Source organism: Xiphophorus maculatus, chromosome 23 (genome assembly GCF_002775205.1).
Source record: "Xiphophorus maculatus strain JP 163 A chromosome 23, X_maculatus-5.0-male, whole genome shotgun sequence".
Classification (NCBI taxonomy): Eukaryota; Metazoa; Chordata; class Actinopteri; order Cyprinodontiformes; family Poeciliidae; genus Xiphophorus; species Xiphophorus maculatus.
Window position 1 is genome coordinate 20784176 of NC_036465.1, and position 27260 is coordinate 20811435.

At 38.2% G+C, this 27260-nt stretch overlaps 1 protein-coding gene across 1 annotated transcript in view; it reads right to left on the minus strand.

The window, feature by feature from the left end:
* The window catches only part of flt4 (fms related tyrosine kinase 4), a 53506-nt gene that overhangs the window by 22984 nt on the left and 3262 nt on the right, over positions 1 to 27260 (minus strand). The window contains exons 2-5 of the mRNA XM_014470138.2: positions 8213 to 8309; positions 6287 to 6561; positions 962 to 1095; positions 704 to 866 (exon numbers count right to left, since the gene is read on the minus strand). Of these exons, the coding sequence (XP_014325624.1) occupies positions 704 to 866; positions 962 to 1095; positions 6287 to 6561; positions 8213 to 8309 (669 nt within the window). The remainder of the gene's footprint in view (positions 1 to 703; positions 867 to 961; positions 1096 to 6286; positions 6562 to 8212; positions 8310 to 27260) is intronic.

The following is a 27260-nucleotide window of genomic DNA, read 5'->3' on the forward strand; positions in this document are numbered from 1 at the left end:
CTCATTGCCACACACAGTTATTCTGCAACTAAGCAGTAAGTTTAGCACCACCTCTGATTTCTCATCTAATTTCCCTTTCAGCAAAAACAGACAGTGAAATCTCAGTTTAAAATTAAGAATGAACATGAGTCATTGTATATACGTATATATATGTATATAGTAGTCACATATGGATAGGTTACCAGTCTTAATTCATACTCATTTTTTAAAAGGTTGTAGCTTTGAAGCAACTATTTTTTTCTCCTCGTTGTTTTCAGATAAGTGATTATCCGTAAATGGCAATCAATCACTTTCTGTTTTCAAGAGAGACAATGCTACAGAAAAGAAAGTTATTTTAAAATTGATTTATTGAGTTGAATGTAATGTATGTTTTAAGGTTTTAAAACTAATACTGTGCTTAGCAGCTGATTGCACGTTCGGCTGGAGCAAATAGCCTGACCAATCAATGGAAAATAGGGATTTGATTCAGAAGAAAAACATATAATTACCACTAAAAATGTAGCAGGTGTTTCTTCTACATTTTTATTTAATGCTTCATCTAAATTATCTGAACAGAATAAACTATTTTGCTTTATCAAATATTTGTGATATAGATAAAATTACAAATATTCGATGATACAGTGAAACCATGGTAATGTTTTATACTACATTGCCATTAGGACAATTTCATATTATCCCATGCGTAATTGTAGTGTATTTTTACCAGTAGTATGAATGAAGTAGTTGTCAGAAGAGTACTCTTGGCCTTCCAGTGTGGCTATGCATGTTACAATGATCAGTGGCGCGCTGTCAATGACGTATCTGGGAATGGACCAGCCTTGCTTGTTGTCCCACTTCATACCCCTGGTTTCCAGAGCTCCAGAATACTGTGAATGAAAACATACAAAAAAAGAGACTTGACATTTCTGATGTTCTAAACACTTGACAGGTTTAATGGGTGACACAAAAGGTGGAAGCATACCGACTTAAGGATGACGTTCAGATCAGGAATTGTGACCAGACATGGCACTATGACGTGCGTGGCGGAGCGAGTGACGTAAATGGTCTCCAGTTCGCTGCTGGATCCGCCTCTGATGAGGAAGGGCTGCACAGGGTCTGGTGGAAAACAGAAACATGGAGCTGCTGAAAGGTAATCTTGACACCAGCAGGGGTAATGGCAGCTATTACTGGGGTAACTTTGCGAACTAACACTCAGATCTCCCCGGGCCTGATAATGTCCCACCCTGTGGACGGGCAGAATATGGAGGTCATTATGATTACCAGAGGTTCAGTCTGTCTCCATCCAGCACGTAGCATTAAAAACCACTATTATAAGCCAGCTGAGAGACAGGCAGCCGAAGGGTTTAATCCTCCTGCTACAGTTTCACCCCAAGCTGTCTATTGCAGGAAAATCGCTCTGCCATTTTGCTCTTTTTTTTACCGCCTCACTCAATGTAGCTGAAAGTGTTTGAGGACATCTCAGGCCTCGTATCACCAGTTCACATCACACAAAATCTCATACTGCTGAGAGATTGGCCAAAAATAACAAAAAATAAATAAATAAATAAATCCAACCACATAATCAAAAATTACTTGAAATGACATGAAGCTCTAAGAAGTCAGAGGTACAAGCAGAAACAGAATACATGGGGGTTTAAAAAAATAGGCTTGAGATTTTAACATTAATTCTAAAATACAGGCAGTGCAAAAATATCATAATGGCTGTAACGTTACAGTGATTCTCTTATAATCTATAAACTTTGGGTTCAATTTCAGCTTTCTGCCGTACATATGTTGATGTAATGATGTGACCCTGGGAAAGGAACCTAACACTAAATTGCCTACTGATGTACTGCTTTATGAATTGGTGCATCTTGATAAATACAAGATGCTTAAAGTTCAAAGTGCTTTGAAAGGTCAGTATGCATGTGCTTCACAAATTTAGTCAATTTAAAACATAAACTTTGTAATCAGGTTGTCTTTGTTTTGAGATGTTGGAGAAATCTTTCACACATAATGATGCCATTTCAACCTTTTTAGTATAATAAATGAGTATGTCATTTAACAACCTGTCGCAAAAGCAAATCAGAGCTTTTTCATCACAAATAGGAAGTGAGACACAGCTGTTATTTAATTTGAAAGGATCTTGATGAAAGAAAATTTGGTTATATGCTGCACATCTACTTTTTCAGCTGTTAAGAGTAATGTTTTGCAATCTGTTTGGTAAATAAAAGAAGGGTTTAGTTTTGCAGATATCCCTGAGGGAATCTGATTGATTTGGACTAGATATAAGACATCATCACTGCATTATGCTGTAAATGCTATGCCATTGTGGTAGTTCAAAAATATTATTTGTTGCTTTTAAACAAAGGTTGGAATGATCATCTGTATGTGCAGGTCAGAGCTTTACAAAATTGGGCATCAGATTTTGCACATCCTCTGAGTAATTCTTTGGATTACCGAAGTCAGCACATCAAGTGTCTTCTTCTGTGACATCGAACCCTGAAAAATTGGGAACAAATGAGTTGGAGAGCCAGTGATTTCTGAGCACACCTGTGGTTTCCTTGTTCACCCTCTTTTATGAAACGATCTGAGAACAGTGGAAACACCAGAAGAGGCTAATTTTTTTAATCTCTTCGAATAATCTTTTCACATCTGTGTAATGGCTGGAAAAAAATTACCAGAGTAAGTGGAAAAATGTGAGATTTCTCAGTAGCAGACGAAAGCTGCTTGACGATAAGTGAACAGCCAGAATTAGACTCCAATCAGCACAGTTGGTGATGTAATCAGGATGTATGCTACAAGTGATCCTAAAATTAATCAGGGCCTTACAATGACCTATTTCTCAATAGAAGCACTTTATACACTGCCTAGGCAAAAAATGTTGTCACCAGAATTTAACTGAGGAAAAATGTATGAGCTTCCTGTTGGATACTTGCTGCATGGACAACTTTCTTCCATTTGGCAACAAGTTTTTTAACCTTGTCTGATGCAATGAGTGGCTCTAACCTATTAAACAACCATGAGAAGAGACACATTCTGTGGTCATGGAAAGGATGTTAGTCTGTTTAAGGCTCAAATCATTGATATAAAGCAATGAAAACATCTAAGGAGGTTGCAGAAACTACTAAAATTGTGTTGAGAGCTGCCCAACGCATTATTTAAAGCTGGGCAGTGGGAACCATCATCTTTAGAGGAAGAAATGTGGTCCGAAAAAAAAAAAGAACCTGAATGACTTTGATCGGTGATCACTTAAATATTTGGAGACATCAAATTGAAGATAAACAGTACAACTCAGGGCTGTTTGACAGTGTCCAAATTAGGTGAGATTATTCCTTGTTTTTATGTATAAAATACTTTAAAATGATAAAATTAAAGCATCAAAGTATTGGCTCTCAGAGTATTACTGAGAGCCAATATCACTGGCTCTCAGTAATACTGTAGGCCCTAAGCCTGAAGGCATGTATTAACATTGTATGTTTTCTCTAACAGAAGGGAGCAACTAAGATAAGATTCTTGTTATATACACAGAAATGTACTTGTATTATTTTTTTTAAAAATCGGGATTCTAAACACATTAGAAAGTCAAATTATACATGGTGGGTGAAATTTTTACAAATAATCTGGAAAGTGTGGTGAGGATTTTCATTTAACTCCTAAGTGTTAACACCTGAATGAACCACCTTTTGGCTGGTGGATCAGCTCAGTCAAACTGAATGGAGAGCATCTTTCATTCATCCTCACAGATTATCTTCTTATACCCCAGTTGGGGAAGTGTGGCATATTAGTGGAGTACCAGCCCCATGAACAGAGGCCATTAGGTCCTTGGTGCAGCTTTGGGTTTCAACTTCTGACCTCAGGATCTTAGCTGCTTGTCATTCCACGTCTTGCTCTTCACATTTCCAATATATGATATGCACCAAAAATTCTTAATAAATGAATCGCACACCGGTGAACTCTGCTTACTCATTAGGTAAAGTTGCATTACATTAAAGAGTGGTGAATACAGATCTCTGTGATGGACTGGTGACTGGACTACAAATGGATGGAATAGTTTTCTGATGTTTTGCTCTATCACATCAAATCCCAATAAAATGCATCAAAGTTTGTGAGAAAAAAATGTCCAGGGAGTTTGAGAATTCTAACAAGACACTGTTTATGAACAAACTCTTGTTTGGCACTTGCTTTGGAGGGCCAAGTCAAAGCTGACTCCATCATCTCCACAAGCCGCATGAGTTAAAGCACACTGGGAGATTACATTTTATTGATGACACCATAATTGCCTGCATATAATACAAAAGCACCCACTAAACAAAATCACTCCCAGACCTAGAGCTTGGCAGATGATGAATATTTCAGCACATAAATGTTTGAAGGCACACAGCTGAAATCACATACAAGTTTCAAAAGGAGAATCATTTAAAACTTTGGTCTGACCAAGAATGTCACCTTGGTGAAATCCGATAGATCATCTGTGGGTGTCTGTAGAACTGTTGAATCAACTCAAACATGTCAAATCAAAACAAACGTTTGAATTTAGTTTATCTATGACAATCTGAACAATAGGATTTACCAGCTTACTTATTAAATATCATAGATTAGTGTAAATAATTTCTAACGTTAGTTTAATGTTATAAAGCATAAAAATGATTGCGTTAGGTAGGAATCAGCTTCCTTCTGAGTTTGCTATTGTGTGAGAGTTTGGTGGACAGTAGACAGTGCAGACAGCTTGTATGGTGGACATCTGCCAGTGTAATTGAATCCATGTGTGCTGCCTCTCATCCCATCACCCGCTGGGTTTAATTTATTGCTGCCATTACATCTGTTTCTGATCAGCATGCTCGTTAGATCTGTGGCAGCTGTTTTGGCACCTTGTCGGTGGGGATAAACAGGCGCTTCACATGAGCGGTCTGGACAGCGGGGCATCCCTACATAACAATCATCTGTTGTTTTTTTTTTGTTTTTCTGATGGACCTCGCACATCTCTGCCACAGCACGCAGAGCAAAGCAAAATAAAGAGATAAGCCCCAAAAGCGGGACTTCTAGTCTAAAATCTTGGCTGTGAATCATCTGTGTGATACGATGTGAAAGCAGCAGAAAAAAAATAAAAAGCTGTTGGCAGAAAAATGTGGAGCAGTTATCGGTTTGATTACTTTGAAATTCATAAGACACGTTGATTCATTGTGGGGGGAAAAAACCTGAATAGACGGATTATTATTGTTTTTATCAAAGGCTTCAAATCTCTAATTTCCTAAACTTTAATACTGCCAGCATCCAGGATGTTACAGAGCCTAACTCAACAACTTCCAGTTTTAATAATACAGAAGGGGCTTTGATACTGTAATATATAAGTAATATTCAAACAGAGATTATGCTTCAATGAAGCCCCAGTTTTCCTATGGACCACCCAAAGATAACAGGAGCAAATAGTTGGACGTTTTGCTCAATCATGGAGGGAAAATTACATCCTTTAAAAAAAAAAGGATTATTGTTTCTGAATAGAAAAGAAAAATTACTTGAAATAAGATGTCAAAACAGAAGATGTAATTGTCATAATTATCTTGCATTTTGCTCATAAAATTACCTTTGAATTACATGAGAGAGAAACATGAGTATTACACACTGAACCCAAAAATCACATTCTTATTTTTATTACCATCTAGTAGGAATCAGCATTAGGTTTATATACAGTGGTTTAACCACAGAGAAAGCTTGGAGCATGTGTGTTGTATACCCATTGCTATAAATTCACGGATTGGTTTTAGGAAGATGAATTTAAGAGAAGAAATACTGGATTGTAAAAAGTTACAACCAAACCATAACAAACTGTGCAAAGATATATAGCCTAGATATATATCTAGATACAGTGAAACCAAGACATATATATATATATATTTTTTTTTTTTATTATTATTATTATTATTTTTTTACAGAAAATGTATTTTGTATCTGTCAACAATTTTTCTACCAGTTATACAATCCTGACTGACAAAGAGATGTAAAGGTGTTGGGAATTCCTTTAATAATACAGCCAGTTAACAGCCAGCACCACGTTTACTCTCTGACTCTTTGATTACTTCCTGTCATACTTAAATTACCACTAGATACCGCTAGATTTCACTTTCATGAGAAATATTTGGACATTTTGATATTGCAAGACCTCATGTCAGGACTCGTTACACCCCTTGTGGAGAGGCATTTAAAAACTTTCTGAAGTTTTTAAACTTTCTTTCTGTGCCTGTGTGTACCTCAGCACAGGTACACACAGGCACAGGTTGTGTACCTGTGCTGGGTTAGTGTGGCTCACCTCTGACAAAAGTGTAAATCCTGACAGCAGTGGTGCCATCAATGATGGCATTAATGTCTTTGTAATGGCAGCGATAGTAGCCCGTGTCTTTGCCCTGCGCGCTATGCAGGACCAGCCTCTTGCAGTACTGCTGCCCATTCTGCCCGGGACATTCGCTGATGAAGATCGTCCTCTGACCGAGTGACCTGGTGGTCTGAAACTGTTGCTGGCGATCTGTGAGCTCCTGTCCAATCAGCGTTTCGTCCGGCCAAGTCCAGGCCAGAGTGCGCTGTCCCCTGAGAAAAAGAGCATCCAAAACATAACTTTTTGGATATAACTATTTTCAAACAGGGCAAATTATCATTGTTTTAATATGAGAGCAAACTGATTAGAATTAAACTTTTGTAATAGTCACAGTTAGTATCCAGTGAGTGAAGTGCATGTTGTTTGTTTTTCCAAAAGAAATCCTCACATACATCTGCACACCACTGTTCACTTTGCTCTCTGTCACATAGATTTTGTTATCTTAACCTGCAGGCATTGTGAGCCGGGCTGCATGGGATCATAATGGCTCCCTGAAAACTGATAGCTCTGCTTTCATCACCTGCCCACATCAAACGCAAATGGCCAAAATCTATGGGTAGGGCCAAAATGTGATGACTGGATGAAACATTGAAAATGATGGAGCTCTGTGAAAATACCCTGAGGGTAATTTTCTAGATCTGTGCGAATAACGCCCATCTATCTAAATACAAGAAAACTGCACACCGCAGAGTATAAATGGTCAAAATTGAAATCTATACCCTGCCTTAGAGGACTCTCAGTGGTAGTGCCATTAGAGGTTTACATATAAACAAGTATTTAAGGCATGCTTTGGGAAAGGTCCAAAAGTATCACCAGCTTTCCAAAGACAGCAATTTCTTTTCTTCATTCGAATAAAATGGTTAGTGGAGTGACAGCTTGGCTGCAGAAAGCAAATCTGAGATTTTATGAGGATAAATGATTGTTGCTACAAGCAAATTTACATGAGGGAATTTAAATCCATGCATCAGAAGGATATAACCAGCTTCACAAAAACAACAATATACGTATTCATAAAACAAGAACTGCAGGTTTGGAAAAACAGTGAGCACCTTCAGTAATCACTGCCAAGTTAAGATGCTTTCAAGGAACATTTAGTAACTAAATGAGCTTTAAAGTCATTACTTTTTATTTGGTTATTCAAAATTGTGTTTTAGAAAAAATTGTAGAAATACTTCAACTTACATTAATACCAATATTAAATGACGACTAAATCCCTAATCTGGCAGTGTCACATGTCATTTGCATAATGCAAATTTTCTTTTGGGAACTTTAAAGATGAATACTTGGAGTTAAGTGAGGCTATTGCAAGAACATGCAATAGACCAATCAGACTAGCACTGAGTTTCTGGAAAGGCTCAAGCCTAAATCCAAAAGAAAATGTATGGTTTATGCTCAAGAGCCAATTTTCTGTCCAGGAAACCAAACAGTTTAAATAAGTTCAATAATTTCTTTCAGGCAGGTTTAGTATGCAGCCAGAATTACCCTGCTATAGGGCATTTTACCAAATATTATCTCAGCATGGCTCTGTGGGTAGAGTAGCCTTCCTGTGATCAAAAGGTTGTAGGTTCAATACCAGCTTCCTCCTGCCACATGTTGATGTGGACAAGGCTGCATATCAGTGTGTGAATGTGATTGTAGTGTGAAGCGCTTTGAGTGGTCAAAATTATTGGAAAAAGCACTATGTAAGTTCAGTTCATTTACCATATGTGAGACAGTATGGTATCATTTTCAGCTTCTTGATTTGAAAAAAATCATAATTATTCATGAGTTTTTAGACTTTTATTGCTACTAAGTAATGTAGATTTATAAGCTATACATATTATATTCTAAAATTTGTTTTGAGTGTACCTTCACAAAAAGTACCTGCATGTAAGAGAAAGTGTTTCATTGACAGAAATTACACGATCGCCTTTGGAGCTGTCAATCGTGGGCGGAGTCATAGATAAACCAATCACCAGACCTGTGGGAACAAACAAAGCAGCTGCGTTAGATTCACGTTACACGGGTCAGTCTGAACTGAGGGGTTTTGATGGAGAGCTGCTGCTGCTGGTGGGCCACCAAGTCTCCGAGACGCATCGGGAATCTGAAATCAGACACGCTGTTCTCAACATTTACAAGCTGCGAGGGATTTTGCAGCAAGTCATTCAGTCCCTCATGCTGAATAACACTCAGACAGAGAAATCATGACCCACTCACTCATGATGAAACAATGCTGCTTTCAGCTCTGTGGATAGCCTCTAAAACAGCCGCAAAAGTCTATTTGGCCTTGATTCATTATTGTTACGTCTACTCAGGCTTGTGCTTGGTTAATGTGGGCTTTCAAGAATGTCATTACCATCCCAGAGCCCCTACAGGGTCGTATTAGCATTTAGCAAGACTCTGCACCTAGAGTATATCATGTATAAATGTGTCACCATGACTTATGCCCCACCTGGATATCATTAGAGATGAAAACAAACACAGAGCAATAACAGAGATTGAGAGGTCCTGTGGTTGTGCGGAGGGAGATTTTCTTTACAGTAAATGATGGCATTTCTCCCCACAAAGGAATCTATGTTTATTTGAAAATGGTTGCAGACACTGATGTACTGCACATTGGCGCTTTTCCCAGCTTTATTTAACTTTCAAAAGGACACTAGAAGCAGAATCCTCATTACCTCAAAGCCAACATCTAAGGAATTCTCAATACTTAGGTTATACATGTAGGTCAAATAGTAGAATCAGCACATTTTTGCACAATTTAGTTATTCATCTTGAAAAATCTGCAACATGGACGACGGACGAGGCACCGGCAGCAGGAAGGGGTACGGACGGTTTCTCAACACTCTGCAATCACACACTGCCAATCAAAACCTGGATAGCTGCTTATCTTGTACACAAACCCAAATCCTCCAACACATCCTGCTGGTCGGGGAGCACAATGGAGCAAAGTTATTCTTGTGCAAATATTTTCCCTAACATGTTTACAGTGACGACTGATCCCACTGGAAGAAGACTGATCAGCCTGAGGTCCTTCCAAGTCAACAAAATCGCAAAAATACCCCTCGGCTTGGAGAGGTCACCGCCGAATGGAGTACAAAGTCTACAGCAACAATACAAATTTAGGCATACACTTTGAGAAATGTGTCTCACTTGTGAATGAAATAGAATGTAAAAGCATTGGCTGTCGATTCTCAACACCATTTAAAAATAGAGATGAATTATTCCAAGCTAAATCAGTGACTAAACTACAATAACAATATCCTTGGCCACTGTCAAACTATTCTAAATAACGCATTTTTATCTGGACTATATAGTCTTTATTATGTAGAGAACTAAGGTGACAATTGTTTTAGTTTTGGTGTGTCTTCTTAATTGCAGTGCAATGAGAAAGCATTTTCCTCCAATCACAAATTTCTACTCTTTTAGCTTTCAGTCACACTTAAATGTTTCAGAATATCTGAAGAAACAAATCAAGCTAAAAATAATTGAATCTAAAGCTCTGCAGGCCTCACTTACCTCATTAAGGTTGATGTTCATGATTCAACAGTAAGAAAGAAACTGTCTAAAATCACATTTTGTGGAAGGTTGGTTTAGATTTTTTTCTTTCCATTAAAAACTGACAGAAAATCCCACATCTGTTATACTAAAATTTGCTGTAACAACCTGAAACATTTAAGCATGACAAAAAAGCCAAAACAGGAGTGATCAAGTACTTTTTCACAGCACTCTTTAATGAGTTTAATTTTCCTGTCTGATGCTTTGATAGGTAATTGATTAACTTGTACATGTTAATCAATAACAATATCCTTAGATTGGGATACGAGAAAATAAAATAGTTATTTTCTTGTTCAGAAAGCAAACTGGAATCCTTTCAGCTTATATTTATTTATGTCTTTGTGGTCATGATCATCCTTGATTCGCTTTTCATAACAAATACATATATTTGGAGTTGAGTTTTAAGAGTAAAAACGTCAGGAAGTATATTTTCAACTGAAGTAAAAGCTATTTCACAGTCTGAGTGTTTATGCACACCAAAAACAGACAATAAGGTAAAACATATTGCTCACTAAAATAAACATTTTGAAAGTAAAAGTAAGAAATGCTGCCAGTGCATGGAGTGCTCCCTGCTTGGTGCCCAGCAGGACATTCCTTCCCTCGCAGCGTCAGACATTCTTAACTTGGGTTTAAATAAGAATTAGTTTCCCCAACACATTGTCTCACATCTGATGTGAACCTGCAGCCACCCTCAGTCCCATCTCCACCCACATCCAACTCAACACAGCTCTATTCCCTCTTCCTTCACACCTCGGAAAGCTGTCAACCTACACAGAGTCATCTCAAAAGCACAAAGGATCAAAACATTTTTTGTCACTATTTTCAGAAAAACAAATGTCCTTCAGCAAACCAGTGAGCTCTAGACCTCCTGCACCTTCACTTCTAAAGATCGCACAGCTTTCTTTCTTTTCGTACAAGGTACAACAAACATCAAAGTGAATATCTCAGTCTGTGTTTGTGTGACTTTCAATGATCTGATCAATAAAAAGAACTTCAGAAGCACAGTTGGAGGATAAATTAGTTTGGTTGCCCACAGAGAGACGCAGTGGGCCAAAAAGGCTGATAAAAAACAAATATTATAAAAGAGCACACAAAATAAATCTTTAGTCCTGCTTCAAGTAGAGACTAATTATATAACTTTGCAGGGCCTTTAAGCTTCTTGGAGATTTTCAACTTTGCTAACTCATTGTGTGGTTTCCTGTAGGTAACCTGCTGATTTTATTCTGAGTTATATACCTCCTTAAAGCCAGTTCTCCCTCCTAACTCAGAGGATTTGGAGGATTGCTCTGACTCTTGTGCCGATAATTTTCCACAATCAAAGAATAGTCAGATCTAAACAAGAGATCATTAGTGTTTGAAATAGGCCATTGAACTCAGCTGAAAGCTCTCCGGAGGTGACTGCAGTTTACTGGTTTGAGATGCAACATTGTGATTATGGCGAATTTAAGAAGAAATCTGTTGCAGAAGGAAAACTGCTGCTTTCAGCCTGAGTTCATATTTGTAAAAACGCATATGAAAGCAAATGTTTGCCTGAACCTGAGATGTTTTTCCTTAATGAAGAATCAATTCATTATTTAATGAAAATTCCAAACTACAACGTAATAAAAATGTAAAGCTTTACATTGCAAGTCTGCCAATTTGCTAGACTAGACGGAGACAAATCTGCTTAGCCGGAATTTGCTGCAGTATGTGTATCCAGACTCAGCATCAGGGACTGAGAAGCTGAAAGTGAAGGTGTGCTGTGTATAAACAATCTGCAATTTTAAAGTCAAGGCAAACACACTGTTTTAGTGATAAAAGCTTTTATAGATGGAACACGCATCTAACCTGTGCATGTAGTTCCTGTAGAACCAAAGCCTGCATTGTCAGAAAAGAGGTCAGAATGGATCTTCAAAAGTTGAAGATCCATTACTAAACATATACTAAATGTACTAACTATTAAACATGTACTAAATATTAAACTGATGCAAACACACAGTAAGTAGTTCACAAAATCTTTTTGAGGAGGGAATTGGCATCAAGGGGTTTATTCCTATGAAGACTGATCAGAAGACATGCAATAGACTTCAAAACTAAGGGAAATTGAAAGAATCACAGTAGCCCAAATTCCACTGTGGTGACCTGTTAGCATAGTTACATTGTTGTAATGGTTAGCTCAGGGGCAAGTGTGATGGAGGACAGGGATGTTATCACTCTGATGCACATAAAATAACATTTAAAAAGGGAGAAAATCTTATAATTATTTGTTTACCCACAGTTACCATCAAGGAAACTGCATTTGCATTAGATTACCTATGTTGGCCCAAAATGCTTATCAAATCATCAAAAACTTTATAGAAAGACTCCAGAGCTTTCTGGTTTGAAGAAAGCTCCAGAGTGCCAAAAAAAGGTCCAGCAAGCATAAAGTGCTCTCGTTAAGAGGATTGTTTTTTTGCAGAGATACCACCAGTGCAGAGCTCAGTGAGACTGAGACTTTTGAACAGTGGTGTACTGTCAGGAAATGCAGCAAAGAAGGAACTTTACTCAGGAGAAGACAAGATGTTGTTTTGCATGAAGTATAAGGATTGATCTGCTGAAAAGTGAGATGTAGTTATTTTTTCTCACAACACCCTTTCTCCCCTCTGCAGATGTTTTCATTTTTTCACAAGCTGATAGTGAAGTGTCTTTAGACCAGGTCGCTGGTTGAGTCCCTCAGATGAAGAATGAGATCAAAACATCCTTTAAGAGCCAAGGGACTAGAGCATCAAACCATTGAAATTTGGGATTCATGGTCTAAAACACACAGATCTTAATTCCATCAATAACCTATTGAAACTTTACACATATTTGAAATATTTCTCAATTAAAGCCTTTAAAGCTTAAGGTTGATCTTTGAACTTCCGTATACCATAAAAACCAACAAAATATAAAACTAACATCACGCTGTAAAGTTTGTTAGATAACATTTTTGTCAAACTCCACATTATCAATCATGACTGTTGGCAGCAAGAACCATTTCCTTCAAATCCTCTCTAAAGGTGATGATGATGATGATTCCAAAAACACTAAAGCACCCCCATCTGCCCAGATCCAGCATAATGTGCTGTGACATTTTATTCGGTTTTGCAACAAACACTCTCAGATGACTTTTGAATTATTGTAATTACATCTAATAATATAATTTGCACATCATGAAATCAGGTTTATAACCCAAGGACGGACCTAATTATGTGCAGCGACATTATTTCTGCCTTTGGCGTGTGCAGAGTGAGCGACGAACTGCAAGCCAAATACCTATTGTAGCTGGCTCCCGGTGATGGATGTCTCCCTCACAATCTGTTGAGAGATCACGCTCTGACAGACAGGATGCGAATTGTAAATCTTTTCAAATGTCAACGGTGAGTAGTGAGCCCTGAGAGATCAACAGTCAAGATGCTGGAGGTGCATTTAGAGAGAATTGGAAGTGGGAATAGACAAGCGAGAGGTCTTGGCTTTGGCCCCTGGAAGTGCTGCGACGTTGAGTATCTGTGGCTATCACAGGGGGCTTTACAGAGTGGAAGAAAGTGAAGAAAAATTTCCACGGATCATTCAAACTGGTAACCTCCTTGTATGTGCGGTTCTGAACTCTTAGCACCTCTGAAGTGGCCTGCTACCAGGGTTAGTTTGAGGATGATATGTGCCACTGCACTTGTCAAGGCTTTGTGTCGCTTGTATTACTTGCCATATTAAGTGCCTCCACTCTTAAATGCTGGAAGAAAGCTGCATAAAGTCATAGCTTCTTGAGTGGTGTGAAAAAGTCCAGCCACCTTTTTATTGTTTGGACACTTGAGATTGATGAAAGAAGAGAAGAACATTCTTCTTCTTCTTATAGGCGGCTCTTCAGCATGGTTACTAAAGAGCTCGGAGAACATTCTCCCTTTGCTGCTTGAGGGACAGATGTCTGAGTGCCGCACTATGTACACATTATATTTCCAAACTGTGAAACACCAGACACTGCTGCCTGCCCATCTGTCAGCTCTGTAAATGGTCTGAGAAAACAAAAATAATGACGATACCATTAGTAATTGTTGGCATTCTGTCAGACTCATTAAAATATACAGTTTAACATACAGAAATGTGAAAGGAATGCCAAAGAAAACCAAACACATCCATGTCCAGAGTTTCACTGCTGATAGCATGTCTTATTAGGATAATAAACACATTTCTCCGGCAGGGCGGATGGTTAGGACTGCTATCTCTGCGTTAACTTATACTAAAGACCTCAGAAAGGTTCACAGGCCCAAGGTATTGTGGAGGTTTTGTTTCTGAAAATTAGTTTCAGCCAGACACTCTGAACTAAGTAGTTCAAAGAAGAGGCAAAACTGGCCTGACCCCTAAAAGACATTACATTTATACACAGCAAATTGAAGGATTTTGAGGGAGAACATTTTTTTATAGCATCAGCCTAAAAACCAGAACAAAGAGAAAAGGTGTTTCAATCATGGCTCCCTGCACAGCCATGTCAGAGCTTGGAAAAAGTTACTTTTATCTAACAGGCTGAAGATGTTCAGTTTCTGTTTGCTGGGCCGTTTTATCCAAGACCTTCAAGTTCAGTGACATTTTCAGCAGTTTTAGTTGAGCAGGTGTTGTACTTTATGTCTGTTATTTTTATGCTTTGAGACTCCTTGATTTAATGAGTCTCTACTAAAGGTTTTAAAAGTTCAGTCTATAGTGAGCAAATCTTAATTTTCTATCCATCTCAGATTTTTGTCCCCATTCTAATTACAGTGTTCCCTTTTATCATTACTAATTATCCTTGGTAATAACATTTAAGGAGCTTTAAGATAAATTACAGAAGTGAAATCTAAAATATAAAGTTTCATACACATTAAATTGTATATTTAACATATAAAAAGATGAATAAAGGGCTGAATTTCCTGAAAAAAAATATGGAATGGTTTTTAATCTTAGGCACTATTATTACAAGCACCCCTATCAATTTCCATAAACTGAACCTGAAGCTTTACTTTTTAATTTGATGAGAGTGCCCTGAAACTTTTACTTTGTAGTACAATAGCTCCTGTTTCCACTGGTTATAAATGTAATGAGACACAGATGGACACTGTGCAGCTGGTTGCTAAACACGTTTCTGTTCCACATCATAAATGAAAATGTTTGGCCATTGCTAAAAACGTCTGGGTCTGTTTTGGCCAGACAAGAGTATGAAAATTTCTAGTGAAACTGACCTGATTTTTCTTCCTGTATAAGAGGGGGATGTTTGCATGTGTGCTCCATGCTTTTCAGGTTTTTATTTTTTTAAAAAGGCAATGTATCTGTCTCTTTTTGTTATCTCACATGAAATCCCAATCAACTTTGCAGTTTGTGGTTGTAGTATGGTTAAATGTAAATTATGAAGTCTTCTGATATATCTCTGGTTCCCAAATGATTGAATTGCTGGCAACCACCTTACAAATGTAATACATGGCTGTGAGCCAAAAACACATTTGAGCTTGGTTTTCCTCATTTCCCATGCATTCCAGCTGTTGGTGCAGAGATAAGCCCCAGCTTTGAGAGATTAGCCCCCAACTACAATCAGCACACTTTAACCAGCAAAGATAACACAATGCACTTCCACACTGATTTCTCCCATGTCTTTTTTTATTATTATTTACAGAAGTTTGATTTTTAAGGTTTGAGAGGAAGAAATGCTGCATTAACAGTAACTGGTATCAAAATGTCATTTATTAGCATTTTTAAGAGCTCTAAATGACTCCAATGACTTCATTAAAGCTTCTCTCCCACAATGTGACACTGAACAGCAGGGAGGGTCACAGATGATTAAATTCTGACATCAACAATTATCAAAAACTTCTTCAATGACAACCTTTCTCACATCAGAGCGACAGGTCACGGAACACATCTTTGTTATCTAACAAAAAACTGACACAGTTCTCAGGAAAAGTGATTTCTCTTTGTCGTTGTGAAAAGCTTCTTTCACTGTGGGGAGGAATGTGTGGACCGTGCGCTACGTCCAGCTGGCTGTGCCAAGCAAACATGAAGAAATAAAAAACATTAGCCTGAAGCATTAGTAAGGAAAGAGGAAATGAAATGCTCTTTGATAGCAAAAAAATTGTTGCAAAGATAAGGACAAGACGGTGCAAAGAGTTTGCTTGGTGTTCTCAAACATGCAGAGGACATGGCCGGGATCGCGCAGAGATGGTTGAATTAGACACACTTTGCTGGGCTGCATGCCTCTGTGCTGATGGAAGGGCCAAATGTGAGCTGTGAGCCAGAAGCCTGTATTATAAGGACAATTGTGCCTGTTCGCTCAGCATGTGTGTCAGGCGGCACTTTGATGTGTCAACCCTCCCTTACCTGGCTGACAGGGAAGGGAGAAAAAATGCACGACCGGTATAAAATGTTCTCCAGAGGAACATATTCAGTCTGCTCCATGATTTCTGCTCAATAAGTCAGAATACCAAGAAGTATGAAAAGCAAAGTCATATCCAAGTGTTTTGCAAGAATGATTATGTAAAGTGTAAACATGTCATATATCAGCTGTGCAGATGCAGGATGGTGTCGGTTTCCTATCATCCTCCTGGTTCAAATAACAACCACAGAATGATTAACATTCCTGGGTGAATACCAGTATCCCTTGTAAAACCCAATCTTTGCTGGATGACATTTTATCCGTCTCTGTCTTCCCCTCTCCTGCCTGCTTCGTGCTGTCTCCTCAAATACATAAATTCCTCAAAAGTCATGAAAAGGAAGACTGTCCAATCTACGTTCTCCGTGGCTACTAAATAGCAGCAGGAATCCCTAAATCCACGTTTCAATTCCTCGTTCCCACTGGTGCATCCACAGCTGCTGCAAAGCGTGCACCACGTCACGGGGCTTGCAGAGTTTCAAGGAGTTTATCTACTGACATGTAAATGTTTGGTCCAAACTTTTCCTACTCAGAACTATTTGATAAGATGTTCAACAGAGTCCTTAAATTCCAGCTGTTTTTTTTTAATTTTCAAAACTTAAAAGGATGAAAGTGGAATGGATAAGAATGCTCCACGAATGTTTAGACTTTTCAAATTTCATCCAAGCATTCATACTTAAAATCATCTACACTGATGTGTAGCACAGGTATACCCACAAAACAACTAAAAGACGTTATTTTGTGAGATACAATAATGTAGATGTGTTCCTAGTTTACAATGATGCTAAAAATGTTTTTTGCTTTTTACAGGTTTCTTTGAGTTCAGCAATTATTTTGGTCACACTTTAATCTTCCAGATCAAATGAATTTTATGAATAAATTAAAGTTAGAGGAAAAACTCTGCAAATCAGTCAGATTTTTAGGGAGAACTGTATTCTTCTTGTGGTTAAATGTTAAATTATCTGTGGTTAACGACATTGTTGTTGTTTTTTGGAAAGCTTAATTAAATTTAACCATTCACATCCAGGCTTGATTATTGATAAATAAATCAGTTAAACAGAAGAAGCATGAAGTAGGATGAAAGATAATAAAAATATAAAATTATCTAAACAAATTTAAGAACAAATGTGAAGCAAAGTCAGAGACATCTATTTGACTAAAAAGGGTTACAAAGTTCTTACTGACGCTTTGGCACTTCAGTGATCCACAGTGAAACACCATAAAACACAAATACAGAAAACATTGCGCAGCAGTGAACTTACACAGGTGGTATGAGTCTACCAAAATTATTCCAAGAGCACATTGACAACTCCTCCAGGAGGACACAAAAAAACAGAACATCTAAATATATACAGAGCTCTTGGCCCATCTACAGGCCAGGAGCTTTTTTATTGATTTAATAATAAGAACAAAACTGAGAAAGTCATCTCTAAAATAAGAGTTCTGGGGTGACAACGTCTGCTGACCAAACTGAACACAAAGGTCTGTCTCACTTTAGTGAAAAAAAAAAAGACTTCATGAACTTTGTGACTTTTTGGAAAATATTGTGTGAACACAAGAAACAGAAATTCTTTGGAAGGTGTGGATCAAGTTATATCTGCTATAAAGCAAACAGAGTATTTCAGAAAAAGAGCTTCATGCTGGAATACTTGCCATAGTCCACATAAACATGAATTCAACTCTTTACCAAGAAATCCAAAAGGAAAAGGTTTCTTGAAGTGTTTAGTTGTACAATTTAAAAAGCACTATGATGCAATCATGGGACTGCTGTTCTGTTCAGTCTGTCTATGTCGAAGTGTGTTTGTCCCTATCAAATAAACTTTGGGTGTATTCAGACCAACCCAGGATTAGATTTCTGAATCAGACTCTAATCCGTTTGTTTAGAAAGTTTTTGGGGAGGTCTAAATGCAAATTTGAATTCCAAAACGGACTTAAAAACTGAACTCTGATCCGCCTAAAAACCTAGGTCTCAGTCAAGTTGAAGTGGACTCTAAAACGGTAGAAAACCTGTCTGAATGCAACCTGACTAGAGACCGTTTCAAAAGTAGGAAGTTAGCTACAGTGCAGAACATTCTGGCCAAAATATTACTCTCTGCTCTGCGGATTAACAAAGATGTTGTGTCGGCTGTCATATCAACGGGTTTGCGTGCCAACACTAAGCAAGGAAAAGCAGAATATAAATGGTCTGAAGTTGTTCTACTACTTTTTATCGGCTTATTGTCCCATTGCTGTGACGCTCTGCAGCTGCTGTAATTTTTAAACCTTTAGTACATAACAAAAACTGAACTAATTGCCTCCTTTGTTTGAACATTTAATCATCAAATAGGATGGAGGAATTTGCTTAGTCCTCTCTTGCATTTTGGTAGAAACCAAACTGTTTATAGATTTATATCAAGGGAGAATACTTACAAACATTAGCAATTTTCTCAGCTTTAATTTAAACCATGTTTATAGAAATCGGGTAAGAAATAAAGGCGCTGCGATAATTTTTGTGATTCCTGCTCATCCCGCATTGGTACAGCCTGGTTTAGTGGACAGACTCTCCGAGTAGTAACGGCGTTAGCGGCTAACAGGCCATGTCCAAACCAGTAATGTATGTGAATGAAGAAATCCTACAACCGCTAAAATATGACACTGCTCCGTTTTTGTTTGCTTTTTGTGACGAAGAAAGTTGCGCTGGTCTTCTCCAGAGGTTTTGCGTCGATTCCTTCAGTAGTTCTTGGTGCAGCGCCCCCACAGGCGACGGGGGGAACAGGTTTTTCAGTTAGTTTTAGTCGTTTGACACAGTGCAGTGTGAATGTAAACTGGAGTTCTGAAAATGCAACAAATGTTGCAATTTTAATCCCCAATCGAACCGAGTCTACCAGACTATCCGGTCTGAATGGACCCTTAAATTAAATAACATCTGTTGGAACCAGATTAATATAAAACCTTCATCAGAAATCTAAACCTTTTTGAATTTTGATGCATTTGCATTCGGATTATTCTCCTATGTGGGCTCACACTCATCATTCTTTCACATTCAGACAGCTTTGAAAGGAGCCTTTCTAACCTACGGAGAACACCTGCTGATATGATAAATCAGGAACATAGAAAGGGGGAAAGAATTAAACGTCAGCGCCAATGAAGCCCTTTGAGTCATTTCAAAATGTAAAGCTTCTCTAAGCATTTTGAAAGTGGGTGAGTGCTGCAAGTGCAGAAGGTAAGGCGGCAAGCGGAAAGCTCCTTTCTTCGTGGATGCAACACGGGGGCACATTAGATCCTGTATGAAAGAAAATCAGCGAGCAAATTTCCTGTGTTCTTTATCACAGTGATGATTCTCCCACACTTCCCGTTTTCATGTTCAGCGAAAAAGATTTGGCATCAGAGTTTGTATCACTCATCAGTAGTTTGTGCTTCTGACAGATCATGTGACAGGAAAAGAGAAACCTTGAATAAACATATCAGGCTACATACAGAAATGCATGTAGATGTGACAAGGAAATAAAATAGTGACAAAACAGCATGTTTTGTTGCTATAAATCTTCAACATATGAAAGTCTCTGCATCAAATTTAAAAATAAAACAGGCTGAATAATACTAATTCAGATTTGGAGGGCACAGCCATGCCTACATGTTTACTTCAGCAACACAATATCTGAAAAAGGTGAAGGCTGCAACTTTTTGAAAAAACTCTGAGCATCTGCAGTGAAATGGGATGCAGTGCTCTGCACATGGAGCCATCTTGCCTCAGGCTCTGAAACACACCCGCTTTCTCAAAAAAGAATAAATAAAATAGTCCACTTCCTCTGTCATCTAGATACAAGGCCAAGGCTAAGCCGGGCGACGGCCTGACTGGCAGCCCAGCTTTGATTTCATTGTTACAACAGAGGGGAATGACACCCACCACGTCCCTGTCCTCTCCACCAGTAGTGACGGGGACAGGCTTCTCCAACATCCTGTCAGAGGAGGGGTGTAAAATTAAGGATGCGGCAACAAGCCATCTGGGCCAGCTTCCTATGTTTTAGAACCTCTGTCCCTGACCAAAACTTCCTGTATCTTCCTCGCAGGCACACAGGACAGCTCAGTCACTTCCTCTGTGCCGGAACATTTTGGCTTGTCATCATTTTCATAACTGAGAAATTGCTTCCCTTGAACATTCTGGTAAACAATTCAACCTGTCTGAACTGGTAATGACATTTCACTTGAAAAACTAAACATGAGATAGTTTTTTACAACTAATGTGTAAAAACAGTGCCTTTCCAGGCTTTCACTTTGGAAGGGGACTGACTATCCCCTTCCAAAGTTCATACTTCAATTCCTCAGAGTATATGGAGGCAACTCGTCCTCTTCAACACAAAAAGTTGTGGCACATCTTGACAATCTGAAAGTGTTGTAGCTTTCCAAAAACTCACAACCCATTTGACTTGAATTACATCAGAAGCTCCTAAATTGGGGACTATAAATATCCAATGTAAGAGCAATAATCTCTACGAAACCCGTATTGAAAGGTTTCCGACTTTCTTTAAGAAATACAAACTCATTTGTGTAAACTCCTCACTCTATCTCTACTGCATAGTTCAGCCACCCAACAGAGGAAGTCTACTTTAGACAAAGCCCTCACCTATGGTCAGGAAACATGAATCATTATAAAATATGTTGACCATTGGTCAGTATAAACAGACTAATAAATCAAAACTTTGCTTTTTGACTAAACTCTTTCTACCAAGATAGACTTGAGCAGGTCTCACATTACAGCAGACGAATCCCCAGTCTGTCTATATGCCATCACTCATAAACAAGACACCAAGATGCCTGCTTCTAACCCTGAAAAAGCCGTCCACTTTGTTTCCGTTGAGAAATATGGCCTCAGACTTGATGCAGCTCACTCTCTTCACTGTCTCTTTACAATAGGCAATGAATCACTCCAGTGCACACCAAATGTCATGATGCCAACAGAGCCGCATCATCCACCAAAACAAAAACTGACACTTTGAGCTTCTCAAACCAGACATCCTCTCTCAACGACTAAGCCCTAAGATCCCGTTCATGAGCGCCACAAATAGGATCAGAAAACCAAGCTCCTGTTACTCCCTTGGCAATTCAGCAAGGGTTTTGACATAGTCCTTATGTCAGGGTGAAAGCCACAATGCTCCTCCTAAAAGTACAACAGCTCTCCATATCAGCTAGGGACTCTCTCAAGTTGTTGGATCACTTGATTGTTGGAAACGCTGTCTGGTCCTATTTCTTAAAGGATGAGACTAGCCTCCCTGTCCGCTACTCCACAGGTGTTATTCCAGTTCTTCATCGTTATTCCAGATGCATCTATTGAAGATGCATATATCAACCATATCAGCTTCAAAATTTTCAGAGTTTTCAACATCATGCCTTGTTGCTGGGTAGCTTTTGAACTTACTCCTTGATTCCTGAATCAGGAAGCTGTGCTGCAGAACAGCATTAGTTAGCTAATGCTAGCCCATTGTGTAAGCTAATTAACAGGAAAAGAGAGGAGATTCTGTTTTTTTAATTCAGTGATTTTTTTAAGATAAACCATACTGTTTATATCTCAGCCTATGAAAGATAGCCTTGGTTCTCCCTCCCTTCTAACTCTACTGTCTTGGAGGATAAATCATTGTGTTTGTTGCTCAACTCCCAGCGATTCAGAAGCTATAAAATAAGCCTCTGCTGCCATGCCAGATCTCATGGTGAGGTAAATCACTGCGGAAGCTTAAGATGCTGAAGAAAACAAGGCAAACTAGGGAGTGCAGGGTCAGCTATTATAGTACTGAATGCCTAAAGGGAGGAAAGCTGGCAATTTCCTCAGGCTTTGCCAATAAACTTTTCCCATACATTTGAACCAAGCTCAACAGCCCAGCTACACATAGAGAGTGAATATATACACCAAGTACCCAGCTGAGACTGAGCTGGATTTTAAAGGGTTTTTGAAGTTGGGTCTATTAATAAATACTCTAAATGATTCCAGTTTCCAAGCAACAAAGTCACTTTAGAGTGTCAGCTTGACTGTATTCAGTTTCATATCACGAGTAGAGAGATCAGTCCTCCGTAAAACGTTCCTCAACAGTCTAACTACACTAATTGCGATAAATGTCCCATTATTGACTCATATTGGTGAAAAACAGAATGCAAAAAAGAAAAATCAATTCACGCAACACATTTGTAGTTTCAAGTTGCCGTCTATGCAGTCAATCAGCTTGTGTACTTCTCATTAAGACCCAGAGTACAAAAGATTTATGTATAAAATGCATCATCATTTCCCTTGATGGGAGGTTTTAAGAACCCTGCAATAAAAAACACTTTGAAAACATTATGCTTATGCACACTGCAATATGAAACTCCAGAAGGATTTAAAAGGACCAAAAGAGCAGGAGTCACAAGAGGGGAAGAAATCAATAAGTTAAACCTTTCCTGCATGGTAATTGCTCTGAGAATGGCGGTGCCTTTATAGAAGGTAAAGAAGAGAAAGCAAAACTGAGACCTAATAAAGGACATTTAGTTTGCAACAGAGGGACACAGGTTGTCAATACAGAAATGTTTCTGAATGAACTTGAAATAATCTCTCTCCGTCATAAGTTACAGACGCTGACAGATATAATTAGAGAGAAGGAACTGTGTTTGATTCTGAGAGAACAGCAAAGCTATTAGCTGTACAATTGATTTGTATTATTTTATGGACAACAAGAAGTACAGGTGTAAGACGTCAACTGTTTCTGTCACCCTCCCTCTGCCGTGTTAGATTGCTTTCTGAATTTCAATTACCCGCATGATAAGGCTAAGCAGAATGTACAGACCACTTCTGGGAAGTCTGACTGTTATTTCACCTTTCGTCTGCCAGCTCTGGATCTCCTCATGCACTGAGTACTTTGGACCATTGTACAGAAACAAACTTCTACAACTTTTTTTTTTCTACGTTTTTTTCTAAGTTTTTCTACATTGATTCAGAACCCTGCTCCTGGGAATAGGCTTGTCTTCAGATTGGAAGACAGACCTGGAGCAGTATAAAGTCAAGCAGCAGGGGTGAAAAATGCATCAACACTTAAAAGTCTGGCCATGTAATTTATTTACTGCACATTGGAGAATAGACAACTTCTACAACAAAAGAGTGATGTTTTTGGGGCAGATTTTTTTTGGAATTGTGTTTCACACCTTGCATCATGAAACTGCAAGAAGTTAGCCTCTTGTTTTGGATCCCAAATTCAAGTTTTATAACAATTCTGTTATCTGCTGTACACCAAAATACTCTATCAAGTTTGGTGCAAAAGTTCCCCTGCAGGTTTTAGAGTCAAGACACAAAATGTCAGCATCAACCACTTTGTATCCAGGAGATGTGTTTGTGTGAATTCATTCAGCAGGAAGCGACATGAGGTCATTTCTCATGTTGCTAAGAGCAAACGCATATCTTTAACGAGTTTGCAACACTGTAACTCGGCTTATTCTGCTGCTGGAAGCTTTCTCTCTGGCACAGGAAGTCTGTTGCTAATTCAAGTTGTAATGGCAAATCATGTTGAAAGCGGCTTGATTGAATACAGGTAAACAGTCCGTATACATAGAAAAACCACCGGAATGTACTGGTCATAATCAACTTAAAACCATCTACAGCTCGACTGCAGTTACACTGCATGAAACCAAACACATTTTGTGTAGAACATAACTAAAATGACTGAGACTAGCTGGCCAATTATTTTGCTTTTCTGGGAACTGAAAAACACATTCTGAGAGAAGATTCATATGCAGATCAGTATCGCAAGCAGATAAGACGGGTATCTCTCTGAGATTTGAGAGTAAAAATAATTTATATTAATTGCATTTCAAAAGTATTCATACCTTTTGAACTTGCAGCACTCCAAAAATTGGTTTATAGAGTTATCTTAAACTAAAGGGCTATTTCTTTGGGTTGTTTTGTTTGCATAAGCAGATAAATATGGATTACTCTGCACTAGTAAGTGATTAATAAAAAAAAAAAACCTTGTTAATGTGCTAAATATAACATGTTAATATTAAAAAATAATAATAATTTACCTACCAAATTTGATACTTTTATGAAGTTACTTCATAAAAGGATTGCTGTTTGTCAAAGGGTGGTGATCTTGAAAGCACCACCACTGAGCACAAAATAGTTATTTATTTAAGATACAGACCCTGTTGGTAATAACAATGCTAAATGTTGGACCTTAATTTGACATATTCACTCATATCAATTTATATTGTGTCTAATTGCATCTTGAACTTACCAAAGTGCTTCACAAAATGAAACAAGAAATACAAAATACAATAAAACAGAGTGCTAATTAAAAAGCTAAAAAATACAACCATATAATAAATAAAGAAAGAAAATATAAAAATACTAAAAGTCAAACAGCATAAATAAATGGGTCTTAAGTTTGGCTTTGAACAGAACCAGGTCGGAGATGGCACATAACTCTTAGGGCTGTTGGGCCAGCTGCAGAAAAAGACCACTCCTATCAGACATCTCCAGCAGATATTGACCAGCAGACCAGCAATTTCTTCTGGGCTGGTGGGTTTTCAAGATTTCAGAAACTTAGGGTGGTGCAAGGACACCCGGTGCTTTAAAACAAACAGCAACAGTGTAAACTGTATCCTAACCTAGCCTGAACCCGGAGCCACCGCAGAGATAAAAGGAGTGATGTGTTCATGTTTTTGTGAGTTAAGTCAATAAGTGAGCAGCAGAGTTTTGTACGAGCTGCTAACAGGAGTTGGTAAACTGGCTGATACTGACATCAGGCCTAGAGATAACAAAATCAAGGATTGCATTTTCTGGGTGCATGTAAAGAATGGCTTTACTTTGGACAACAGACAAAACTGAAAAAAGTTATTTTTCAAAACGACTGGTTTGTCAAGTTTTACCCCCCAAAAAGACCTAGACTGGATGAAACGTTGCATACCGTGCTGGAAGCATCAAACTAAATCCATTTGGTTTTATCATTATTTAGGTCGAGAAGTGTTTGAGAAAGCGATAGTTAAATATCCTTTAAGCACCTGTCAGTGGAGTTGTTTATGTTGATTGTTGGTTTAGAGAATCAAATCTAATTGTTTTATACAATTAGATATGTATAAAACATTATGATTATTATACATTATGATAATTTTACTGCCACAGCCAGTAAACAAGTTCTCTAGGCAATTGTCCTGATGTAATGGTACAAATACAATACAAAGAAAAGAGCAAAGATAGAATCAAAAATAAATGACATAAAATAAGAAATATACAAAAATGTTAATAAAAATGTGCGATAAAGTCGGTAATATGTATGAAAACAGTAAAATGATTCTCCTGCAAAACTGTTAACTCATCCAGTATCAGATGTTTCACTTTAGCAAAATTAATGTCAGAAACACTTCTTTATTAATATTCATAGTGAGTTCAGTATAAAAGATCTGTCATGTTTTATTCTGTAACTATTCTTCCGTCATGAATTTTGGCTTTCAGATCTACTTTGTTCTAAATTTCTGCTTTCCCTCAATGTCAAAAAAATTACATCTTGAATCCTTCTCCTCACATACAATAATATTTTTGCTTGAGTTGTCAAGCCAATCAGTCTCAAGTTAATGTCCTTTAAATGGTTTTGTTATTGTTTCCCTTTTACTTTTAGATTGTTCTGCTCAGAGAAACCCGGTTCCCAATATCTTCATTTTCATACTTTTGGTTACCACAATTTTCTCAGCCATGTTTAACACTGAAAACAACCATTTATAATATTCAAACTCCCTGAACCTTTTTTAATGGTGTTAATATTTATAAGTAAAAAGGGGCTTGCTCCATTTGCTGAAACACAGCTGATTGCATATTTTCATCCATAAGCACCTGGACTTACTCATTGTGCTGTGCCCTGATTTACGTGACTTAAAAAATTTAAACTGAAATCGAGGAGGAATCAGAAATATGAAGCTAAAAACACCACAGGCGGTTTTCATCTACTGTCCAACACCTACTTTGACACATTTTTGGCTTTCCCCTGCAAATTCCTAATGCTGAGAGAGCTTATCACTCTTCTCCAGTCATAGTTGGTGTTGTTGGTGCTTTAACATGATGACCAAGCATCCAAAGGCCCAAGGACCCTCGAAATACTCTGGCAGTGATAATGGAGGCACCAGAGACCTTGTTTATTTGGGCTTTCCTGCCGAAACCTTCCCACAGGGTGAAGCAGCAGCATTCCTAGCCTCGTCTGAGCTGCTCTCCAGCTGATAGAAGAAAATATTGAAGGTCAGACATCATGAGTTGGCTCCTCTGAGTCCTGAGGTTGAATTCTGAGATCAGCACTGAGAATATCGGGAGGGGGTAATGTTGGCCAGTAAAAACTCAACCTCCATGACTTGACAGCTCTAATAACACCAAGAGTTAAGAGTCAGATTTCTGGGATGATCTGATCAAGCAGTGGTATGCGTACAGAAAACACTCTACTTTAAGAGAAAAAATCAACAGTAGGAAGCAAAGCCTGAGCTAAACATCATCTGGTCCTTCATCTTAGTCAGAAATTTTCATCATCTTGGTACGTTTTTTTTTTTTGGGAGGGCGGCGGCGGCGGCGGGGGGGGCGGTGTTCTGCTCCATAAACTCTAAATGGCCAATTTAGCTGTAAAACAACTATAAGAAGATTAATGAACCAATTTCCAGCAACAGCTTGCTCCATCTCATCATCATTTAATCAAAACATAATTTCTATAACAGTTCGAAAACCCACATAATTTAAAGCAAAGACTAAGTTTGATATGAAGATGGTAGAAAATATTTCTAGATGCATCTTGAAGCCCAAAACTTTGTAGCTGTTGTGTAAATGATATCCCCTCTACACCTTACATGATAATGATGTCTGATCTGGCAGGTCTGCAGTATACTTTCTCTCAGTCTTTCCCTCTGATTTAGATAACAACATGTCCTATTTCTCTAACCTCTGGTGAGCCATTTATTCCCCTCAGTGACTTCCTGTGAGGCTTTATTAGAAAAATGTTCCTCTGTTACATGGAGTGCTTTGCC